The 25,315-nt window shown below is 33.1% G+C and overlaps 1 protein-coding gene across 2 annotated transcripts; it reads left to right on the forward strand.

The window, feature by feature from the left end:
• Window positions 1-39: 39 nt before the first annotated feature.
• On the forward strand, window positions 40-25,284 carry LOC134254265 (spermatogenesis-associated protein 20-like). Of its 2 annotated transcripts, none has more exons than XM_062736811.1 (14): window positions 40-329; window positions 10,453-10,569; window positions 10,731-10,950; window positions 13,955-14,101; window positions 14,661-14,862; window positions 15,061-15,197; window positions 15,385-15,489; window positions 15,619-15,693; window positions 15,784-15,987; window positions 21,281-21,473; window positions 21,809-21,974; window positions 22,389-22,597; window positions 22,998-23,197; window positions 24,704-25,284. In XM_062736811.1, exons 1-14 carry the CDS (start codon window positions 187-189, stop codon window positions 24,956-24,958), a joined length of 2,373 nt encoding a protein of 790 aa, XP_062592795.1. In that variant the 5' UTR covers window positions 40-186; the 3' UTR covers window positions 24,959-25,284. The 2 variants fall into 2 exon arrangements, with proteins under 2 accessions (XP_062592795.1, XP_062592799.1); XM_062736815.1 differs by having other exon boundaries at window positions 10,456-10,569.
• The last annotated feature ends 31 nt before the right edge of the window (window positions 25,285-25,315 follow it).

Here is a 25,315-nt window from a genome sequence, read left to right on the forward strand (position 1 = left end):
ATCTGTCGCACTTATTGTTGATCAAATATTTATATAAATTTATCTGAGTGGTGTAATAATATGTTAATTCCGATTAACAACATGGTATAAAATAGAAAAATGTTGTTTAAGTTGTGTGAGTTAACTCGCACGAAACCTTTATGAATGACTTCTTGAAGATCCGTCAGACCGGAAACTTTAATCCAGATGCAGAAATTCAGGCAACTGAGATGGATAGCCAAACACTGTCTCGAAAGAAGAACAAATAATGTCAAATGTTGTTGTTTTGAGCCTTTCATCTGTAGATCTATAGTTTTTCGCAGTAAAGGTCCGTATTTGATGCGCAGCAGGTGAGAAAAATCACAGAAGTTCGAAATTTTATCACTGAAAAAATCAGTATCCTGGCGTTACCGGTTTTCGATATTGTTAAACTTTAGTCAAAAATTTAACCTAGACATCTATGTTATTCTCACCTTAAATTATATATGAAGTATTAGTTAACAATACGTAAATATATTCCGACATTTATTGGTTTTTGAAATCAAGAATTTCTGTACTGTTTCAACGGGTTACTGTCGTTTCGCCTAGTGCGTTGGAAAACCAGAGTTATTTTTTGTTTCTTTGAAAGATTTCCACACTGATCTAGCCTTTATGCTTTACGTTATTATTTATTTATTTACATTGGGTAGTGAATGCGCCGTATGTACAGAAAGATTTCCTCTGTTCTTACAATATGAGCTCCCTTCACGAGCATTCGCTGCACTCGCTATTAGTTAACAATACGCCGACATTTATTGGTTTTTGAAACAAGAATTTCTGTACTGTTTCAGCGCCCAAAATTCAATTACGAACGCCCCCAAATTAGCATCTCACGAGCGCCCCAAAATAATATCAGCATCTCGAGCGCCCCAAATAATATTGTCTGATCTAAAACAGGTACACAAGTGCTCGTTATGTGGTTATTTTATGCAGAAGGAAATAAAAGTTCAATTTATTTTTTAAATATTTCATTTTCAAATCTATGTTGAATTTGATTAATGTTTACATTGTAGTTTCATACAACTGTACTAAATACAATTAAATTTTGTTTCGCTTTCCTTCTTCAAAGTTAGAGCACTAATGTAATATTCTTTTAAATTATCAACTTTTAATTATGTGTGTAATTAAAAATGTTAGTATCAAAGTCTGAGCACCGCCATTATCCCACATAAAAGGAATCAACCAATTAAAATCTCATAATTATTTTTTACCACATTGTGATAAAGAAAAAATGTTGTCGATAGACTGTTCATTTCTTTGGGTTCGTTTGAGAGATTTAGAAGTGTCTTCAATGCAAAAAAGTGGTAAGTTCAATTTTATTAATAATTCTACAACGTTCAGTATGTGTAGCTTTATTATTTTATTAGGTCACCTGAGTCACTCAGGTGACCTATTGCTATCTGTTTTTGTCCGTCGTCGTACGTCGTTCGTCGTCAATCGGTCGTAAATTTTTGAACATTTTTAGCTTCTTCTCTGCAACCACTGAATTTCCACCAAATTCGGCATAAAGCATCTATGGGTGAAGGGGAACAAAAATTTTGAATTTCATGGTCCCTGCCCCTCTGGGGCCATAACCACCAAAATTAATGCAATCTTTAAAAATCTTCTTCTTTACTCCTTGACATCAAGCAGAAAAACTGTTAGCATGAATGTAATGACCATTGAGTCCTCTATCAAAATTGTGAAATTCATGGCCCCAGGGTCAGGGGTTCTAGTGCTAGGGCGGGGCTCTATTGACTATATAGTAAAAATGCATTATTTCTTTGAAAATCTTCTTCTCTGCTCCTAGGAATTAAATAAACTAACTAAGTACATAGTTATGATGAGGAAGAATGCCTCTTCCAAAATTGTGAATTTTATGGCCCCAGGGTCAGGGGTTCTGGTGTTAGGGCAGGGCTCTATTGATTATATACAATGAAAATACATTATTTCTTTGAAAATCATCTTCTCTGCTCCTGGGTATTAAATAAACTAAGTACATAGTTATGATGAGCAAGAGTGCCTCTTCCAAAATTGTGAATTTTATGGCCCCAGGGTCAGGGGTTCTGGTGTTAGGGCAGGGCTCTATTGATTATATATACATTATTTCTTTGAAAATAGGTATTAAATAAACTTCATTATGATGAAAATCATCAAAATTGTCTCTTATGCCCCAGGGTCCTGGTGTTGGCTCTATTGATTATATATAATGAAAATACATTAATTCTTTGAAAATCATCTTCTCTGCTCCTGGGTATCAAATAATCCAAGTAAGTACATGGTTATGATGGGGAAGAATGCCTCTTCTAAAATTATGAATTTTATGGCCCCAGGGTCAGGGTTCTGGTCTTAGGGTGGGGATGTATTGATTATATAGTGAAAATACTTTAAATCTTTGAAAATCTTCTTCTCTGCTCCTGGGTATTAAACAAACTAACTAAGTATACTGTTATGATATATATTGTGAAAATGCATTAATTCTTTGAAAATCTTCTTCTCTGCTCCTGGGTATCATATAATCCAAGTAAGTACATAGTTATGATGGGGAAGAATGCCTCTTCTAAAATTATGAATTTTATGGCCCCAGGGTCAGGGTTCTGGTCTTAGGGTGGGGATGTATTGATTATATAGTGAAAATACTTTAAATCTATGAAAATCTTCTTCTCTGCTCCTGGGTATTAAACTAACTAACTTAGTATATAATTTGATTATATATAATGAAAATACATTAATTCTGGGAATAACCCATGAACTGTGATTATCGAGAATCGTAAATTCTCTATAATAACACAAGAATAACCTGTGGTATCAAATAACTACGGGGAAGTTGAATGATAAGCCTTATTTAAAGTTTACAAATTTATTCAATAAATAAAAGTCACAATATGTATTAATAAATATATAATTACAATAAAATTTGGAAATGGAATCACCCAAATTCGCAGCGAAGTGCTATAATACTAACACAACCTTCATATTACGTTAATACGATAGAAGGGGGGGGGCGCACTAAACGAGAATGACCCGATTAGTGTATATCAAATACTATAGAAATACCTTAGAATAACCAAAGTATTTCTGAATGAATCTACACAATCTATAAAAGCTATTTAAAGCAAGAAATTTATCTCTATAATTTCTATATCAAATCCTAGCCTTAATTCCTGCTTGAATATTCCAATAAATGCAACTAGATTATCACTTTAAATTGATTGAATTTAAATCTATCAAAGATAAACAATTAAATTTCGTAAAGACTTGACTCACTTTCAGTCAAACCGTAACAAAATTATTTAATCGTTTAATATCGAGATTAACCCAATATAAACGTCCTACGATAAATACTAGCAATTAATAGTGATACGAGATTAACCCGTAATCACTATAAGAAAAATTGATGAATAAATTCAAAAATTACTAAATTCCTACAGAAAAACTCTAAGTCTTAGAATCTAATAAAACACCCTCTAACCTCAAAATCCTAACACCGAGTCCACCGGCAGTTCTTATTCTGCTTATATGGCCCCCGGAGACCCACGCGCTTCCCTAGGGACGACCGGCAGATCTCCGGTACCACCGGCAGCCACCGGCAATAATATTTGTCATATAATGTTTAATAATAACAATAGATAATCGACATGAAAATATGACAATCATAATGTAAAACATTTATACAATATGACAATATTCCCCAAGTATTAGTCGATAAAAATGCTTAGTACAGAGAAATTACATAATCGTGATATTCCACAAAATAATCATCATGATGGCGGTTTTATGATAAAGTTACGGAGTTAGAAAGATATTTACAACAAATAGCATATTACAATACTAAAATTCTTCTAAAATTATGTACAGTTTTATGAAATTTAAAGCAATATGAGCTGCATGTTTGACATCGGAAAAAAATGTTGCAAATCTGTAATTAACTAATTTAATGACAGAAAAACAAATCATTTCTCAACTTCGGCTGTTCATATTTGCGATTTTTTTTTTTAGCTTTGATTGAAGCAAAATTAAATTATTGTCGTCCTGTACAATGATGATTTCTTATATAAGACTGTATATAGTGAAAATACTGAATCATTTTAAAACTTAATCTGGTCATAAGGGTTTAAATTACATATAAATTATTCATAATGCACATTTTCAAAATAAAATTTCTCAGCTCATATTGCTTTAACCATTTATGCGATCTACAAAATCATAGTATCAAATATGTATAGCAAAAACAAACTATATAAAACAACTATCATTGTATATAGTTATGTTGAGGAAGAATGCCTCTTCCAAAATTTTGAATTTTATGGCCCCAGGGTCAGGGGTTCTGGTGTTAGGGCGGGGCTCTATTGATTATATAGTGAAAATACATTAAGTCTTTGAAAATTTTCTTCTTTGCTCCTAGGTATTTAGGAGATGAATTACCTAATATATAGCTATGATGAGCAAGGGCCATTCTTTCTGAATTGTGGATTTTATGGCCCCGGGGTCAGGGGTACCATAGAGGGGGGTCTACTTATATACTGAAAATGAATTAATTGGTTGAAATCTGCTCCTTGGTATTAATCAAACAATTTTGATAAGCAAGGGTGCCTTTTCCAAAATTGTGAAATTTGTGGACCAAGGGTCAGGGGTTCATGTGTTGTAGCGGCACTACTGATTATTGCTGAATATTACTGATTAGTTGAAATGCATTTTTTATTCCCATACTCTACATCTATGGGGTATTAAGTAACCAAACTAAACATGCTAAGTGTATAGTTATGATTAGCAATGGTGCCTCTTTCAAAATTGTGAATGCCATGATGTCTAGTTTAAAACATAAACCAAATTCAATCATTGGAAAGTTGTTGCATGATGCTCAGGTGACCTATAAGGCCCATGGGCCTCTTGTTTTTATAAACGTCTCTTAGCAGTTTAATAGGAACCTACATTACCGGTATTTGTTTTCAAATCTTGTGGCGTTGGTTATATGTTAAATCTGGTGCACTCATGAAACATAGAACTTGGGGCGCTCGTGATTTCCCCATATCAATATTTTTTTTGACATCGAAATGTAAATATAAAAGCATTAAAAGCAATTATTTATTTTTTACAAGTTTATAAGCCTTGGGGCGCTCGTGAAATAAGTTTGGGGCGCTCGTGAAATAGGTTTGTGGCGCTCGTGATTTTATTTTGGGGCGCTCATATTTGTCCTTGGGCGCCGTTAAAAAACTTTGGGGCGTTCATGCATGTGGTGTTTTGGTTTTGGGGCGCAGTGACTAGCACCGTTTCAACTTTCTTTGGATCCACTATTAATCCGAGTTGTTTTGAATGACGTCACCTATTTTCGATAGCAAGTATGGTGCACCGTAATTGTCATAAAAACATCAAATTATATTAATATGTCATTATATGTGTGTGTGTGTGTGTGTGTGTGTTTTTTTCCTTTACTTATTTTTTGTCCTTTTTTATGGTTTTGGATTTCTTAAGTTCTGTTTTTAACTTAAATCTTAACAACAAAAATATTATAATTAACCATAGCATTACAAATTTCATTTTTTGGGTTGAATTTTTTTAAAAATTGAAATTTCAAGTCAGGAGCCAGTGTCTGCTTGGAAAGCATTACTGTAAATCATGTTTTATTCACGAGAACTTAATTTTCATGTAATTACGCGAGACAATGAGCTCGCGAAAATTTCATTCTCGCATTTAAAAGTATTCCTTACGATTATATAGAGGAAAAACAGCAATTCATGAAAATTATGTCTCGCTAATAAAGAGTCAATGACTATCTCGCAAAAAAAAGGTGTCATGAAAATTTAGTGATCTACAGTATCCACAGCCCTGGGGTCTAGAATTACGCTTTCCTCTTGTCGGGGTGAGTAAAAATTCGTACAGGAAAGTACAATCGAAGGTCCTGCTCACCCGCTTGGGAAAGTAAAAATAAATGACAGTAGACACTCCTGTTGTCATGGTTGTTGAAAGTTGTTCTTTTCATGAGTTTTGATTGAAAATTGATTTGAATTTACTCAGCTAGTGCATTGTGTGAAGCGATATAAAGAGTTTCCAAATTAAATGCACATGATCACTACCGGAAATACTTATTTGCTGTATATGAAAAACCAAAAAAAGGTACACTTTGGATTTCCCGGAATTAATACGAACGTGATTTGAGGGCTATAACTCTTTAAATTTAAATGATTAAGGTTAGAATTAACAAAATAAATGTTATACTAGTAATCTACTGAACAATAATTTTTACTTTAAAAATACAATTCAATATAGCATACAGTGTATTAATATATTTATATAAAAAATACAATGCAATATAGCATATTAATAAAAGAGACATAAATACATAAATATTTTAATTGGAGGAAAACTTTCACATATTTGAACCATGGGAAAAATGTTAGCCTGTAAATGGATATATAAACATAATCATTATGACAATAAAATCTTAAATTTTGATTGTTTCATGTTTTTGTTGGGCTGAATAAGGCAAGTCTTTGCCCTTGGGCAAGTTTAAATAAAAAAATTCTAGACCCCTGACAGCCTTTAGACTATAATTATGTTCCCCAAACGAAGTTGGGGAACATATTGTTTTTACTCTGTTTCTTCTTATTATTTTTCTTCTTCCTGGGTACTTATTTGTCCGCGAATGATCTTGTAAACTGTTCATCTAAAGTAGGTAAAACCTTTTTTTACATGTTATGTTTAAATAAAAATACACAACATGTAAAATGACCAATATAATTGATATAGCCATAACTTTTCTGTTTTTTGATGAAATGTGTTGTCAGAATATAAGAATATATATATTTATATAAAAAACGTGCGCTTCGCTACATTGGCTGAAACAAAAATCTCAATATAAATGCTTTGAAACTTAAAATTTAGTCATGTATTAGGATATGCTACAATGTGATATATAACAATTATAATGAAAGCACGCGCATGCACGTGCTCTGCAATCTGATTGGCTTACAATGAAGCGCATTGAAGTGGTAAAATTTTCCGTTTGGATGAAACGTTCTGAGTCATGTTTTGAACGTCAATTATAACATAATGGCACGCCCCTATTTTTAGAAACGAGAAAGAAATATTCGTCGTAATGAGGACACATGCGACAAGCAATATGAGTTACACTAAAATGGAGCGTCAAAAAATTAGAAGAGAGAGTTAGAGACTCCCCGCTTCTGTAAAACACAAATTGCAACGAATATGCACATATATACTTAACTATAATCACCACAACACATGTTTCGGTCGAACACGTGACAATTTCATTGGTTATTATATTTATGGAAAACCTTAAATCGGATAAACAAATTGTTTTATCCATTTCTGTTTCATGTTTTATGTTGGGAAAATTTTACCACTTCAATGCGCTTCATTGTAAACTTTTGCAGTCTTAGCCCCATGCCCGGGACCTGGTAAATTTGCAGCGGGCATGTGAAATTACATGCCCGAAGGGCATGTTTAAATTTTCTTTCGATTCTTGATGTTTACTTGCTATTTCTTCTGTTGTACCCCAGTTATTCGTGTAAACTTGCTATGTAATGTCTTAATCTGAATTGCCAGTCTACATTCGTCTTAAACTCACATTATCGGTACGACCTGTCAAATTATTGTCAATCGTAATCATTAAAGTGTTTAATTTAACCGATTTGTTTTCTCGATGTTTCTTGCTAAATTATAATATGTTTATTGATACCAAGTGCAGTGGACTGCTGTCATGATGATCATGATCCTATTTATGAAATTCAATTCAGCTTTACCAGCCAACAAACGACCAGCATGCGAGTCAAAAGTTGTGAACAAAAACACATACGAAAATGGCAGACAGGCAGGCCACGGTTGATTCAAAACTCTGGAAACAATTTAAATTAAAGACCGAGAGAATTTAAAAACAGAAACACTGTCCTTATAGTTATTATAAAAACCTTATTTTTTGTTGCACAATCATATCTCTGCTATATGAATGAATTTTGAGTAGGGCATGTACAAATTTCAATGGGCTGGTCTAAAATGACCGGTATACATGCCCGAAGGGCATGTGCTGAAAAAGAATTGTTGTGAAAACTGTTAAATGGCCATAACTCTCTTGATATTCAACCAAACATGACGGGATTTAGAACATAGATAGACATAATTTAAACTTAGACAAGAAGGTATGATTATCATGCACATGCATGCACGTGCGTGCACGTGAAATGAGTAAAATTACAAATACACTTCATTAAGCGTGTTTTTAATACTTTTAGATTAAATGCTTCAATATTAAGTATATCAAGATTTCTAAATAGTGTAGACAAGATGGCCACGCACATGTATTCACATGCGAGCGCATTGCTAAAATTTGAATATACTTGGTATACTTCTGAGAAAACGTTATAAAAGTCTTAAATGCATAGAGTTTGCCTTATTTAATGAAGCTTAAAGGGAATGAATCTTAAAGGGAATAAGGCACCAAAAGGGAGTTGGGGAGCGTTTGGGGAACATCTGTAACGGTTCCCGTTACAATTAGCTTAGGCTTAGGAAATAGGGTTTTAAGAGTAAATTTTTTGGCTTTATGAGAAATTGACGTGATTTGAATAGATAAGGAGATAAATAGAATCTTACTTCTGTAAATGGCATAATTTTTTATCTTTTTAGTTATTTTACACTATATTTACACCTGATGCTAATTTTTGGGTAAGAGTTCCGAAAAATGACGATGGCTATCCGAAGAATTGTTAAGAATAGTAAGCCTATATAACATATAACGAACGCCCCAAGATTTGATACAATCGAAAGTAGATAACGTCACAATAATAGATATTTCAAATCATAATATGTTTTACAGTGTGACCGTTGAGGCAAGCGCAGTTGTACCTTCAAAAATACAGTTGAAACATTGATCTGCCACTTTCAAACGTCAAGTCGCACGAGACATCTAGACTGTGACATCACACGAGAGCTCGTCAGGGTTTATGGAAACAGCCGAGCGTCTAGAAATCTGGTTCCCTGTCACTGTTATGCTTCATATACTCCGCATCACCAGGGCCAGGTGGATTATAATGGATTCAGGGCTAATCTGCCCTGAATCTTAGCCCATTGTGACGTCGAATTTGCTGCGCTTCCGGTAAAGACGTTCATGGTGACGTCGTATTTTTCTAAGCTGTCAATGTAATGTGTCATTGTTGCGTCGATATTTATTTCTGTGGTTAATGGCAACAGCTAATAACACCCCACGATTTTGCACGCATTGTTCTGACCATTGAAAAGAAAGCATAGAATGTAATCCACCTGGCTCTCCTGCCTTGGCAAGGATGAGACAGGGTACCAAGCTAAGCGTCTAGTTGAAATTCACTTGGAGCTCCTCTGGTGGCTCGTACCTTGCACACTAACCTCGGACGCCAAAGGTGTTCTGCCATCTTGCTGAGTCAGTCATGTGATCTTATTTGAATTTCATTCAAATGTTGTATTTTTAAAATCCGAGTTAATTTGTATTCATGCTTTCAAAGACTACTAAGCAATGGTTGTAATTAACATGAGGAATTACGAAAATAAAGAAACCTTCAAAGAACTTTACACTTTACACAGAGCGTAATATAAAATGAGTGACAAGGCAGAAATGTGTCAACTTGATGCGCATTCCTCCGCCTATAACATCCAAGGTTCGAATGGAGCGTAGCGGAGTCAGCCGAGGATTGCCGATTGTAGAAGAAATTTTGACGAGTTTTGTAAGACTCGACCAGTGAGGAATGTAGTGGAGTCAGCCGAGGATTGCTGATTGGTTGAAACTAATAGACCTATTGCAATTTTTGTCGAAAGACATTGCAGAGTTTTTTTGTTTCTTTTTAAGATTTCTACAAACTGAAAGCCTTTTATGCTTTACGTTATTTATTTATTCGCGCAAAGGGTATCAGGTAGCAAAGGAATTCTGGGAAGGTTTCACAACAAAATTTGCTTGACGTATGTACAGATTTCATTTCACATTTCCTCTGTTCTTACACGTTAGTCTATTGAGCTAGCTGCACTCACTAATATGTTGGCGGTGTGACCATTGGGGCGAGCATTCATTTTTAATTTAGATCGGGTTCGTCAAACAGCACGTGGCATTGGGTACGTCTAGACTTTGACATCACATGATGTCTGAAAGAATGGGTTACCAAAACGAAGCCTGAACTGTGCTGACTTTAATGAAGAATGTTTATTTACTATTTATCTGCAATACAGCCATAAAATCGTTGCAATTTCTTATTTTGCTGAACTTTTGCTGTTATTCTCATTAGAACGTAGCAGCTGTACAAAGCGACGCATTGTGGGTCCAAATGACTGCGAAAAAATTTCTATAGAATCTTCAATGAATGTGCAGTAGTTCGAATTTTCTATTTGCCAAGGCATTGTCATTAGAGCACGCAGTTACAAGTGTCGCTTCGCTCACTTTTATGTATCACAACAACCTTTTACAACATTATTTTACAGTAGGACAATGGCTTCTGGTGGAGAAACTAGCAATAATCTGAGCAACAAGAGACAGAATCGATTGGTAAATGAATTGTCACCATATCTGCTACAACATGCTTCCAACCCTGTGGATTGGTAAGCTAAAATATGTGTAATATCTAATTTATCTTACACTTGTAACTTTAAAACACTTAAAAATTGCTGACATTCCCTAAAAACATGACAATCTTCTGTATGATTTAAAATATTGGACATTTATTAAAATGTTGTGGGTCTTATTTTGGCACATTGATCAGGTATCCATGGGGTCAGGAAGCTTTTGACAAAGCCAAGGCAGAGAACAAGTTGATTTTTTTGTCTGTTGGGTACTCGACTTGTCACTGGTGCCATGTGATGGAACGGGAATCATTTGAAAATGAAGAAATTGGCCGTATTCTTAACGAAAACTTTGTTTCCATAAAAGTGGATAGAGAAGAGAGGCCTGATGTGGATAGAGTGTATATGACGTTCATCCAGGTATTTTATAAAATTTAACATGATACAAAGTCAGCCATTATACAGACCAATGAGACCGTTTGTGGAAATGTTACTTATTTTGATTAAAATGCATTAAAAATTAGTGGAATTGTTAAAGTCATTTATTATCCCTTAGGGGATATACACTACACTTATGATTATGTATAAACATATCTCTTATAGAATTTATATAATTTCTGGTGTTATCTTTAAAGATATATATGCCATATTAGTGTTTTATTTTTGAAGAAATAAATATATGTGGTGTCTCATCAAGTTATATAAGTTATATACTTTCGGAAAATAAGACAAGTCCACTCCATCACTTTTAAAAGTTACGAAATATTATTTGGTAAAATTTATTTTCTCTCCGAGTCGGATATTAAACCGCCTCTAATTGAAATATTCATGATCATGTGGTCTCGCATGCTCACAGCAAACAATGGTCCAATCTCGTGAATGAGCCGAAAAGAATGATGGTCTTCTACGTTTTTACTACACACACGTGGGTTAGGGAAATTTAGGATGCGATTTCAAATGACGGCTGGAAAGCCAATTTACAATTTTTTGAAACGTGTTTGAGAGAATTAGGAAGAATAGGTACTAATTGAGAATTCCCAAGCTCACATTAACAAACAAATTCTGTTTTTCTTAATTGTTAAAAAGTACTTTTAATTAAAATACCGCTCACAAAGTCTCCACAAGTAAATAAGACTCCAGTTTTTAAACTCGATATTCGTAAATTGCCATGTAACTTGTTGAATTAGTTGTTGCTCAGTTAATACTACATGTAGAAATTTAAAGTTTATGCATTTATAAAAAAGACTTAGGGTGAATTCACCATGCATCGGATACCCTTGTACTTCAACAAGTTCTAGCGATATCGCTACCGACGGAAAATTACCAAAATGGAGTTTAACGTTTAGTTTGTTATTAAAATATCAATTTGGGACACAATTATATGCCCTTTATTTAGAAAATATCCTCAAAAATCGAGTTTTTAGGAATAACTCAAAATTCACCATGGATCGGACATTGTTTACCATGCATCGGACAGACGGTATTTTGACTGGAAAATATCATACCTTTATTAAAGTGCTTTAAAATCCTTGATATGGATATATTTTTATCTTTTATCTAAGAATTAACCCTCAACCTAAATTTAATTGACGATATCGTTGCACAAATGTAGAACGATTCAAGAGACCTCACTCTGCCTTAAAAATGCTTTAAAATGCTTATAATGCGGTAATTCGCGCCTTTTTTCATGGTTTATCAATCTCTGGTTTGTAGAAATAAACTGAGTCAAATTTCAGATGTCATACATCGATAACCTGTATTTTGACTGAAAATATAGAGTTTTTATTTTCTTTTTCCGCAAAAAACAGCTATCAGCTGGGTTTTGTATGAAAATGGTAGTGCTTACCTTTGCATCGGAAAGTGTCCGATGCATGGTTAATTTGTGTCCGATGTACGGAGAAATGAACATACTAGTGAAAACCAGCTCTTAAAAGAATTATACGAACATTGAAGTGAAATTTCTTTAAAATTTGTGTAAAATTATCAATCTTTGACTTTATTCACCAAAGTCTGCCTCGTTCCGTTGAAGTCGAATTTTAAGAACGATAACTCTAAAAATCGCAAAATCTTAAATTCCCTGGTTGTTCCCCTTTAATGATGTAAAATATGACGTAACTTCAAGGCCATTCTCGGGGTATTTTTATCACAACATGATAATAACAATCGGTATCATTAAAAAATTTAAGTCTTCAGCTTCAAGACAGAAACAAATAAATACACGGAACTCTTAAGTTGAAAGAGAGTTTATTGTCTAAAGTTGTCCGATGCAAGGTATGTGTCCGATGCATGGTGAATTCACCCTAAGTTTCACATTTTTTAAAAAAAAATTTCATGTGCATTGATCGTAAAACGTGTATTGAGTGGCATACTGTATGTTTCGAAGTTGTACACATTGTAAACATTGTCAATACATGAGCACACCTCAGATTTGGTTGCTATTTATACCGAGGGATAGTCACGTGAAATTGTCTTTTCACTGACAATACAGCACGAGGAAAGTGTAAACAAACGGACCTGTACAATGGAGTGAGGAAAACTCTTAATTTTTATCATTTGATCATTTGTATGGAAAAATGTATGGGATTAGTAGATAATAATGTACATAATGCATTAAGCGTGTAAATGCTTGGGAAAATGCATCACTGAAAGAGATTTAAAAAACTAGCCTTTTCGAAAAACACATGTAGTACTTTATGTAGTAACCCATAAATGCATTTAATGCAACTCCTTGAGCTGATTGGTCGATTTGTCAGTCATGTTGGTTCCTCACTGAACAGACGTCATAAAAAATAGTTTCCTCGACCTGATGATTTTCGTGTTGCTTTTCCCGCGCACATGTGCAGATCCAGCATAAACGTCAGTCCTTCATGAATATGCATGAGAATATTGTGTTCTTTTCCCGACCAGTACTTTGTTAATACCAAATAATATTTCGTCAAATTTGCAAGAATGCTTCATTATTGATATCTTATCATACTTCAGATATTTTTGTTTGGTTTCAGCTGTGCAAAATTACTGTTTAGTAAGGCATACATATCTTTAACTGTTAGTGTTCTTCAGTCTTCATTCCTCAATGTACACTTGGAGGAAGAATCCTTTTTATATATCTTAAAATTAAACTCAGCTTAATTTCAAGCTAATTTACCAGAAAATTTTAACACAAAGATGATATCTTGAATACATGGACATCAGTCATATCCCTCCAAAAAGAAAGTACCTGGTACACATACCATACAGAAAAGGTATATGTGTAGTTAAAATTTAGATTGATTTAATATTTTCTAGGGAACCACCTCACAAACACTAATATATAGATTGATAGTAAGGGCTGTTTGTAATGCACTGATGTACTTTTTCTAAAGAAAACATCATTAAATAATACATATGTTTATATATTTAAATGGTGGGAATTGGATCTTTACAGGCTACTTCTGGGGGAGGAGGTTGGCCTATGAGTGTATGGCTGACACCAGAGCTTAAACCATTATTTGGAGGGACATATTTTCCTCCAGATGACAGATATTATGGCCGTCCAGGGTTTAAATCAGTACTCAACACCATTGCAGATCAAGTAAGAATCAGTATTCAACACTATTGCAGATCAAGTAAGATCAAGACTAGTAATTTACAGGACAAGTAGGAATCAGTACTCAACACTATTGCAGATCAAGTAAGCAGTTTTACTGATACTGTGCTATCCTTCCATAGCAATGTCATTTGTTTAGGACAAAGCCTGCAATCAAGGGGTGAGAGTTCAAATTTCTGTGTGATAATAATTTTGAATTTCAGAATATATTACACCCTATACATTGTTATGCCTGTTCACCCTGTTGTATATAGGAATTCAGTTCTTTTAGGGTTAATCAATTAGCTAAGAAAGTCTTAGTAACTCTGATTTATAAAGAATGTGTATCATAAAAGAAAGACTACCTGGGTAAAATATCCTGGTCCAGAATAGGACCAATTCAGAATCTTCTTTCTTATAGGATTTGTTTTATCAGTGATATTAATTTTGATACTTTTCATCATTCTCAAAAATAAAAATAGAAACAATCAGACTTACTCATATACATGTACATTTGCCAGTTCAGATTTCACAAAATAAAAAAAAAGAGAGAATTTTGTTGTAGTGGAAAACCAGAAGAGGTGTAATTGAGGAGCAATCCTCTGTCATTTTGAGGACCCTTCAGGAGGGGACTAGTGCCTCCGAGGCCCCCGGGCAGTCCCTCCCAAACTTAAAGGCCTGCACAGAGAATCTGTACTATCAGCTGGAAAGGTCATTTGATCAAGAAAATGGAGGATTTTCAAAAGAACCTAAATTTCCTCAACCAGGTTGAAAGAACTAACAATAGAGATATAATTTCTTATTTCCTTTAAATAAGGAATTGATAGTACTTTATATATGTAATATTTTGTCCAAGAAAACTACTTGTAGAGAAAAAAAATAAATTGTTCCAAAATAAATTTAAATGTGCTTATATGATGATTATTTTCATATGAAAGCTATTAATATCAAAATTATTTTTCCAGTCAACTTCAACTTCCTGTTTCGCATGTATGCCAAATGTAAAGATACATATAGTGATATGGCTAAAAGCAGTTTGGAAATGGCAACATTTACACTGAGCAAAATGGCAAAGGGAGGAATATTTGACCATATATCTAAGGTGACATTTTCTGATTTCATTTGATAATTCAATTTTAGTTTATCTGATCTTTTACAATTAGAATTCCCTTTCATTGACATACATGTTTGTGCAAAATGCCCATGAGTATGTTGTATATTTCAAGTGTGTATGTGTGTGTGTTTTGATAAAAAAGAAAGTATTCTAAGAAAAAGACTTGTCTTTTCAGGGCTTCCACCGATATTCTACAGATGCCATGTGGCACGTTCCACATTTTGAGAAAATGTTATATGACCAAGGACAGCTTTTGTTTACCTATGCTGAGGCTTATCAGGTACATCTAATTAAGACAGTACATATAATAACTTAAAGAATCAATTTTTATCAATTTTGAAATACATGAACATACACATTTTTTTTTATTGGAAAACCCCAGGATAATGCAGTTGTCTCTCTGTTTCAGATCACAAGAGAGGATGAATTTTTCCAGGTTGTGAGAGATATTGCAGAATATACAATGAGAGACTTGTTACATCCTGTAAGGTATTTCATGGCCTAAAATGTTCAGCTGTTGAAACTATCCATTGATTGAATTTAAGTTAGTCTTATACTTTGATTTTCTCTATAGACTGGAGGATTTTACAGTGCTGAGGATGCAGATTCCCTGCCAACAGCAGACAGCACCAAGAAAAAGGAGGGGGCATTCTGTGTGTGGACATATGATCAGATACAAGAAATCCTCAGTGAAAAGTTCAAGGACAATCTCACCCTGGCTCAGGTCTTCTGCCATCACTTCAACGTCAAGGAAAAGGGGAATGTCAATCCAATGCAGGTTATTGTCTTACAATACTTGATATTATCGTAATTTACGGAATATAGGTCGATACTTTTTTTCTCAGAACCCCTGGGGTCAACCAATATTCAGAATGAGACCTATTTAAGGTTCAAGTTTACGAAAAATGCCCCTAAATCAGTAAAATTTACGTCAATTTCAATGCAAATTTGTGCCACTTTCGGAAATTTTGGGATTTTTTTTGCAAAAAAATTAATGTCCCGGAAAACAATAACATATTTATTCTAAAGCTTACTTTAAATAAATTTCATTAATTCCATTAATTATCCATTGATGACAAAGGAAAACAACATTGCTTCATCTATTAAATAATTCCTCAACGTATTATTCATCATGCGGTATCCATCTTGTGAAGTTAGGAAGTCGCGATCGTGTACTAAAAGTAAAACCGCAACCGTATCAAAATTTAAAATACGGAAATTTTTCACGATCACAACTGTAGTGCTTTACCATTTATTACCGGTAGTAGCGATAAATTGAAATAGTATATTAAATATTAGTAATGAATACGGGTGACAGAAATATAATTTAAGACAGTAATATAATTTTTACAAATATTATAAGGTTTATTAAAAGCTTCTTCGTACACAAGAAGTACATTGAATTACCGGTATACAACGATTGGCTTCTAACAGAATTTTAATTGTCTGACATATAAAGGGATTTACACTGTGTACACAAAGGTGTTAGCACCTGTGTTGGTTTAAATGCCTGCAGGGCATGGTTAAAAAACCCACGTGTCGTTATAGGGTATTAGTGTTACCGTAACACATCATTGAACAAACAAAGCTGTGAAATTCATGTTGACAGTCAAATTGTGAATGTACTCTCAATCAAATTTATAAGTTAAACTTATAGGGTGTTAATATGATTTCAATTCTTTACTGTTGCTTGATATATACATTCAATGGTCATTTGCGTGTTTTAGAAAAATCCCTGGAGAAGAAAAATAAAAATGGCAGACATCGAAGTAATTGTTGTCCACCGGTAAATAATGTCTCAATAAAGTTTATTAGGAATGTGTCCAAGTTGTTCTGAAATCGGAATTACTATTCTTTGGTCTCGGGTATTTCCCGAACTATAGCTGTAAAATAATAATGTATTTACATGTTATTTGTGCCTCTAATTTAACAACAGTGTGAAACTACGGAGGCATTGAACAGGCAAGTTAGAGAAAAATAAGTAGTAACACAATTCAAAGAATTTTTAACTACAATTTTTAAAAACTTTATTTAAATGCTCTACTCATTAAAATACCTGTGTATTTTCTTGATACGTTCATGTCACGGAATAACTCTGGTAATTTTAGGGGTTTACCTGTTCTGATACACTGTATCTGCGTAAGAATCTTTAGAAAACAGGAAACAAAGCCTCGTCCTATATAGTAAGTTCGTCCTATCTTAGGATTTTTCAAAAATTAAGGCTGAAAATGAGCCTTTCAACCTATATACCCCATCAACCTATAATCCCGAAATTACGGTACATTGAATTTGAAGTAATTGCACAGAGACTATAAAAAGTATTACAGTCGCACCTGCTGTTATGGCCACCCTTAATCAGCGGCCACTCCTCATGAGCGGCCACTTTTAATCCCGCCCGTTCATTTTTTCACTTTATTTTAACTCATTTAAGCGGCCACCTGTCTAACGCGGCCAGTGGACAGTGTTTTTAGGTCCCGTGCGCTAAAAATGCCTGTTTTCAGCGACCATTTTGTCTGTTTTGTCACATGACTTCCATCTGACACGTGACCTCGTATCCTCATACAAAGCCAAACATGAACAGCTGATAATGAGTTAATGACCAATAATTGCAGGTTTAATTTGAATTCTGACAGGATTTAATGATTTAATTAATATGATTTATTGTTAACAAATGTTTTTGGTGTTCTTTATAAAGATACGAATGTAAGTTGTTGAATATGGTCATGATATAAACTCAATACATTAATTACAATTTCACCTGAGGTTATCAAGTGAAGCGGCCAGTCTTGCGTTTAACCTTTTATGTTATATAATCAAATACATATCTAGAAAAACTAAAAAAGCTTTACACAGCATCAGGGAAATGCTGAGTTGTTAGAACATTTCATAATTTCGTGTGATGTAAATTTTATGGCTGTAAAAAATTAAATTAAAATTAAATTAAAACACACACAAAAAAAAAAAACAATAACAGATTTCTTTCAGAAAGTCATGTAAAATGAAATATAAGAAAAGGGAATCCATGTGACTTAAAACTTCCCAAGTTTTTTAAACTTGTTGAAATTGTGGATTTGGATACCTGTGAGAATAACTGGTCGCAATTTTTTATTCATTGGTTTGAAACCTGGAATAAGTGGCCACCTGTCTTATGTGGCCAATTTGTCATTCTCCCACAAGTGGCCTCTTAAAACAGGTTTGACTGTAATTTTCAAAAGTTTTTGAAAAAGTAGCTCAAGATGGTACCTTAGCTTTAAAGGTACTTGGACACAGATTTGAAGTTATTATTTTCTCTATAATATTACGATTTATATATTTTGATAGCATTTCACACAAAAATTAATTATATATCTTATTTCAAATAAAAGATATCTAAATTTCAATTTTTTTGGCGGGTTTGATTGACACATCCTTGCACTTTCACAAATTAATTTTATTCTTAATCCTTAGGAGAAGTGGTAATCTCGTTTTGTATAAATGAAAAATATTAATACTATAATCCAGAAAATTCAGAGTAGACATTTTCGAAAGCAAAACAAACACACAATATATCGTCAGTCCGTGCAATTGTGGTAAGCTGACTGTGACGATTGAACGCACCCGGTGAATTGCAAAACATAAACAATAACAGAACTTGAGCCCTGTTTACAAAAACTGTGTACATAACACGAGTGTGCTCGATTTGCTAAACTCTGTAAGCAACTTTTAGTTCGGAATGACGATACTTGTGAAGGAGTTTTGCTTTCTAACATTTCAACTCTGAATAAAATTATTTTTCTGGATAAAAGTTTTAATATTATTCATTAATACACAACAAAATGGCCACTTTTACTTAGGATTAAGCATAAGGTAAAAATTTGTGAAAGTGCAAGGATGCGTCTATCAAACCCGCCAAAAAATTTAAAGTTTTAATTCCTTTTAAATGAAATAAGATTTTCTAATTAATTTTTGTGTGAAATGCTATTAAAATATATAAGTCGTAATATTATAGAGAAAATAATAACTTCAAATCTGTGTCCAAGTACCTTTAACAATATAGTCCTCTTTGATTTCATATACATGTAATATGTTTTTGGGAGAGGGTTAAAATATTTTTAAATATGGATGATTTCATGCAAAATAAATCTTTCTTTGGATTTGACTGCCTTCAAATAAGAGGAACTTTTGTCATTTTTGTATTAAAGCTAAACCTTAATTTGCTCATACAGATCTAGTGAATTACAATTGCATATTACCAGACATCTCCAACTGCCATGGTAGATCTTACGTGATGTACTGAGACATCACATGTTAAAGAAAATATTAGTTAGGATGTTAAATAAAAGGCATGTAAAAGAAAATATTAGTGCAAATAAATTTTATCCTCTTGTATCATTAAAACTTGGATAAGTAAAAGCATTCAATGTAGTTTTTTTTTCGATTATAGTGTAAATTTTTTTTATTACAGCAAAATACGAAATAGCGGTTAAATTTTCAATAGCTTGCTGGATAGCTCAATAGGGTATTTAATTTGGTCTAACAAGTATCCCATTAGGTTTGAATCTAGGTCATGAGGTTACTCAGGTGTATCATTAGATTTTACAGGTAAATGTGAGTTGATTTCAATGTTGTATGAAGCCACATTTATGGGCTAAAGTGTTATGCAGTAAATACATGCAGTACTTTTATTTAATTGCAAATATTTTTTGCAGAGTTAGTGAATGACAGCCCCTATTTTCTGTTCTTACAAAAGGTATTGTTTAACAAAGTCAGGAAGTTAGCTCCCAACTCCAATTTTCCCACTTTATGGATTATATATAAACAGGCATATATTTGTAAACAGAATAATATTATAAATATTTGGAATGATATAAATAACATATATAAAATGTATTGAATTAATTATGATAAACATTTCTACACCCATCAAATTTCTCTATATTCATGTCTGTTACTCTCTGAAAAAAAAATTCTCTGAAATTTGAATTGATTTAGAGCTTGTTTTACAAAAGAACTTATATATGTGACTAAGATTGGGTACTCTTGCTATTTATTCCATTCTTTACATTGATTCAATTCTTACTCTATTCTTTCATATTTTAAAAAATAACATAGAGGTAACATTATAAATTAAAGCAAATTCTCAAAATTGGAGAATTATTCAGTGATGAGAGTTAAGAACTTTTAGTTTTTATATATATAAATTAATTTTAAACCTTAGTAAATTTATCAAAATTATAAAATCAAACCAGTGAGTTTATCATGGATGATGAGATTTTGATGTACAACAAATAGTGTGCTAAAAGTTTTTGAAAAACCAATGTATTTGAATGCTGGATTCAGCAATGTTAAGCAGTTTAATCTAATGGGTGATGGTGATATTCTTTACCAACATTTTGTCCACAAGAGAAATTTTACCCTCTAATATGAAATTACTTTTACGTTATGAAAATAGATTACGATGGGTTTTTATGGTGGAAGTGACAAGACGTGGAAGGAATTAGAAAGGATAGTATGCAGAAGATATACCCATTACTAAAGAGCTAGAATACAATTTTACTGAAAAATATTTGCAATTAAAGAAAAATACTTGTTAGAACATTTTAAATACCCTATTGAGCTATCCAGCAAACTATTGAAAATTTAACCACTATTCCGTAATTCGCTGTAATAATAAAAGTACATTTTATGTGCACATTTGCTTGTGCTTATTGTTATACATGTACTTTCAAACTTCATTATCTCATTTTCATTGGGAGTAAAATAAAACCTTTGAGATAACTACATTTTGTACAAGAGGATTCGATGGAAATATCAGAGTTAAAATGCATAAAGAAACTCACTTAAACATAACCATGGTATTCATGATATAGATCCCTGTCAAGATCATGAAATTCTACTGTACTGTACACATTGCACATTAATATACCATTTATTTATCAGATTAAAGTTATGAATAATGTTGATCATAAAAAGATTTTTTTCTGTATTGTACACAGTCCACTTTTATATACCACTTATTTATCAGATTAAAGTTATGAATGATGTTGTTCATAGAAAATCTTTATTATTTATAAATCATTTAAACTCTACAGGATCCCCACGATGAGCTGAAAAATCAGAATGTGTTGATTGTTCAAGGTTCACTGGAAGACACAGCTCAAAAGTTTGCTCTAAGTCCTCCAGAGGTTAAAGACATTCTGGAGAAGTGTAGAGCTCTTCTATATGCAGAGAGACTAAAAAGACCCAAGCCCCATCTTGATGACAAGATTGTAGCTGCTTGGAATGGTAAAAATTTAAAACAAAAACCATAAAATGATTCCTATCAGCAGCTTAGTACTTTTTATACTTTATTTATTTGATATGTCTGAGATTTATATAAGTTCACAATTTTTCTGATCATTTTTCAACAGTTCTAGCTGAATTTTTGAGTTCATATTTCCATTTACAATACAATGTACGTGTATGTACATACTTTAGATATCTGTAGATATGTTTGGTTTTTGTTAATTCAAGAGTGTTGAATATTATCCTTATGTGTTTGAAGTATACATTATAAAATACATGTAGTTAAATACTGAAATATGTTGTTTCTGTCTTCATATGAATTTCACATTTTTCAGGTTTAATGATTTCTGGGCTCTCCAAGGCAGGCCAAGCATTGAAAGAATCAGCATTTGTGGATCAAGCTCTGAAAACAGCTACATTTCTGAAGAATAACATGTACAACAAAGAAAGCAACATCCTGTACAGAACCAGTTATGTGGAGGAGGGAAAAATCACAACAGGGCAAGTTTTAAGTTTTATGGTAAAATAGCAATGTTTTTTTGTAATAATTAGAAAAGTTCAGAATACCATAAGTGATAATCATTATTGCAATTTTGTTTAGTTGCCAAGAAGTGTATGAATCCAATTTGGAGATCTCAAGTAAATGGTTTCATTAGTATACTGAATCAAAAATTTACCTGTGGACAGAGAGGCACAATACTATAATATTTCATTTATTATAGTAATTGGAATTCATTGTGCAAGGGGGAAAAGATGAACATGTTATTGAATATATTTGTTTGGAATATAGTAATTTCTATATTTGTTTTGCATTATCAGTCCCTATATATTCTAGTCACATTTCTCAGAATGGCAATAAAATGTTAATTTTTTTTTTTTTTTTTTACGATTTTCTATTGTATTTTTGCTTTACAGGTCTTCCCCTATTGAGGGATTTGTGGATGATTACAGCTTTGTTATCCGAGGTCTCCTGGATTTGTTTGAGGTATGTCATGATGATACCTGGGTAGAATGGGCCGGACAATTACAGGAGCAGCAGAATGCATTGTTCTGGGACAGTCAGGGAGGGGCCTACTACAGCAACAGTGGAAAAGATGTCTCCATTGTACTCAAACTTAAGGATGGTTAGTACATTGAATGCATATTCAGATAGTACACTGTACTGTAAGACAGGGTTGTTCCTAGGACTGGGGGCCAGAGCATTTCCTGCCTGTTATGAACTAATCCCCTAGTTATTCTGGTATTCACTCTCAACCCCCAGTTATGGGAGGAACCAAAAGCTCCTTTCTACTTCTTTTCTCCCTTCTCCCTTCAATTCTCTAGGACAGCCCTGATTATATTGATTTATAGTGTAGCTGGACATTGTTCGGATACACTGTTCTAATGAATTTCTGCATTTTCTCCTCATTAAAACATGATTTTTTTCTAAAATTTCATTGATGATATTTGAAAAAATGAATTTACCAATACTTTAAGCTTTAGACTAACTATTAATTTTTTATTATGTTCCACTTTTAATTTTAGACCAAGATGGTGCTGAGCCTTGTCCTAATTCTGTTGCTGTTAGCAACTTGGCCAGACTAGGTACCCTACTGAATAAACCAGAATATCACAAGAAAGCAGCCACAATTCTGAAGGTGTTTTATGAGAGACTTACTAAGATTCCTATTGCTTTACCTGAGATGGTGTGTGGACTGATACTTGTACAAGACACTCCAAAACAGGTAATTGTAATTCTTCCTAAATCATGTCGTAAGTGAGATTTATTTTCACAATTAGCTTGTTTTCAAACATCAAAAGCAAAATATGTTCAGGTTTCCTAAGTCAACTAAGTCATTCAGGTGACCTATTCCTATCTTTTATTATCTGTCATTATTCATCATCCATCAGTTATAATCTTTTTAAGATTTTTAGTTTCTTCTCTTGAACAACTAAGCCAAAATCAACCAATTCTTGGTTAAAAGCTTCTATGGACTGAGGGAAACAACACAGGGAATTTCATGGTATATTCTTTCCTGGAGCCTGTCAGGGTTGGGGCTAAAACCATAAAAATTAATGCATTCTTCAAAAATTACTTCTAGATACAAAGCAGTCAGGTTGTTGGGATGATAACAATAAACATTGAGCTCCCAACCTAAGTCATGGATCCTGGATTTAGTTTCTGGTGTTAGATTGGATTTTATTAATTTTATATGAGTGAAATGTAAATTTATAAATATACCGTATACATGTAAATGTATATAAGTTTATTGATCATATAGTGAAAATGTATAAATTCTTTATAAATCTCTCTTCGTGAATATAAAGCACACAATCTAAGTGTATATAGTTATGATGATCAAGCTAGGATGCACCTTCCAAATTGTGAAATTCATGGCCCTTGGATCAGAATTTTGATGTTTTTCAATTATGGATTTCTGGTTAGAATGGGACTTACTAGTAAATCAATTACTGTATACAGGGTTATTTTCGCCCCGTTTTATTTTCGCCCTTTCACACTTGGAAACAATTTTGCCCTGTTTTAAATTCGACTAGTTACAATTCTGTTTAAGAAATCATGCTGTGTATTTTTAATTCGCCCCGTTTTAAATTCGCCCACCTGAGGGTAGGGCGAAAGGGGCGAAAATAAAACGGGGGCGAAAATTTCCCTGTATACAGTATTAAGTTTTACAAAATACATGTTCACATATAATGAGGAGAAAGATCCTGTCCAAAGTCACAATCTTCATATTGAAGCATTCACGAATATGGATTCAAGAACCCCTTCAATTTAGGGCTGGATCACATAATGTCACAATTTTTATGGAAGTTAAGCAGGGAAACATCTTGCAGAAATCTAAAAGATCATCTCCCTCTTTCTTTCCATAAAAAAAACAGCAAGGTTAAAGTAAAATATATGAGCATTGTGGTGCATAGGCCTCTTTGTTACCTAATCAAAAAACTGAAGTCTCTTGATTTTACAAAGAATTTTTCAAAGACATCTTTTGGCTGTTTTAATGAGGAGTTACATGTATTTGTTTGAATGATTTCTTGTTTGATACATGTAATTCAATGAAGCCTGAAATACAAGATCTACATTGTTGATGCTTATGATTTAAATTTTTTTCTCACTGCTGTATTTTTAATTCGCCCCGTTTTAAATTCGCCCACCTGTGGGTAGGGCGAAATGATTTCAATTTTAAAAACGGGGGCGAAAATTTGTGTTAAATTTCAATCCTTTTATTTTTCAGATTGTATTAGTGGGAGACCCAGACTCAGATGATCTGAATGCATTGATGAATTGTGTAGACAAACATTATTTACCAAACAAAGTTACAATTATCTGTGATGGCAAAAGTGACCAGTTCTTACTTGGGAAACTTGAATTCTTGAAAACTTTGACAAAAAAGGACAACAAGGCTACTGCATATGTGTGTGAGAACTATTCATGTGAACTCCCTGTAACATCTGTGCCAGATTTAGAAAGGATTTTGAAAGTTAAATAATATTTGAAAATTTTATGTTTTACACATAATTATTTGATACAAACTATTTAACAAGGTCTCTTTAAAGGAGGATTTCTGTACATAATTTTATCCTGAGTTTTTCAGGTTTATGAGACCTATATTTTCCCAATTTTAAAGAAATTGTTTGGAAATAATATGTATTGTAACAGCACTGACGGCAGATGACTTTAGTCTGTAATCCCTTTACAACATGTACATGTAGTTCATGTCTTCATGACCTATTTAATCAGTTGCATGACTTGTGTGTATTTGATGATAATGATACTACATAATTATTTGGAAATATACCTGTAATAATATTTAAAGTTATTTATTTGAGTGTTATGTTTGTAGAAG

This window comes from Saccostrea cucullata, unplaced genomic scaffold (assembly GCF_032062105.1).
Source record: "Saccostrea cucullata isolate Sc308-1 unplaced genomic scaffold, CSIRO_AGI_Scuc_v1 ctg521, whole genome shotgun sequence".
In the NCBI taxonomy this organism is placed as follows: domain Eukaryota; kingdom Metazoa; phylum Mollusca; class Bivalvia; order Ostreida; family Ostreidae; genus Saccostrea; species Saccostrea cuccullata.

Excerpts from the sequence above, each read along its gene's own strand:
- LOC134254265 (XM_062736811.1), top strand. The coding sequence starts at position 187 with ATGCAGAAATTCAGGCAACTGAGATGGATAGCCAAACACTGTCTCGAA. Across the intron at positions 15,490-15,618 it reads CCTATGCTGAGGCTTATCAG|ATCACAAGAGAGGATGAATT; the intron begins GTACATCTAATT and ends TCTCTGTTTCAG. Across the intron at positions 15,694-15,783 it reads TGAGAGACTTGTTACATCCT|ACTGGAGGATTTTACAGTGC; the intron begins GTAAGGTATTTC and ends TTTTCTCTATAG.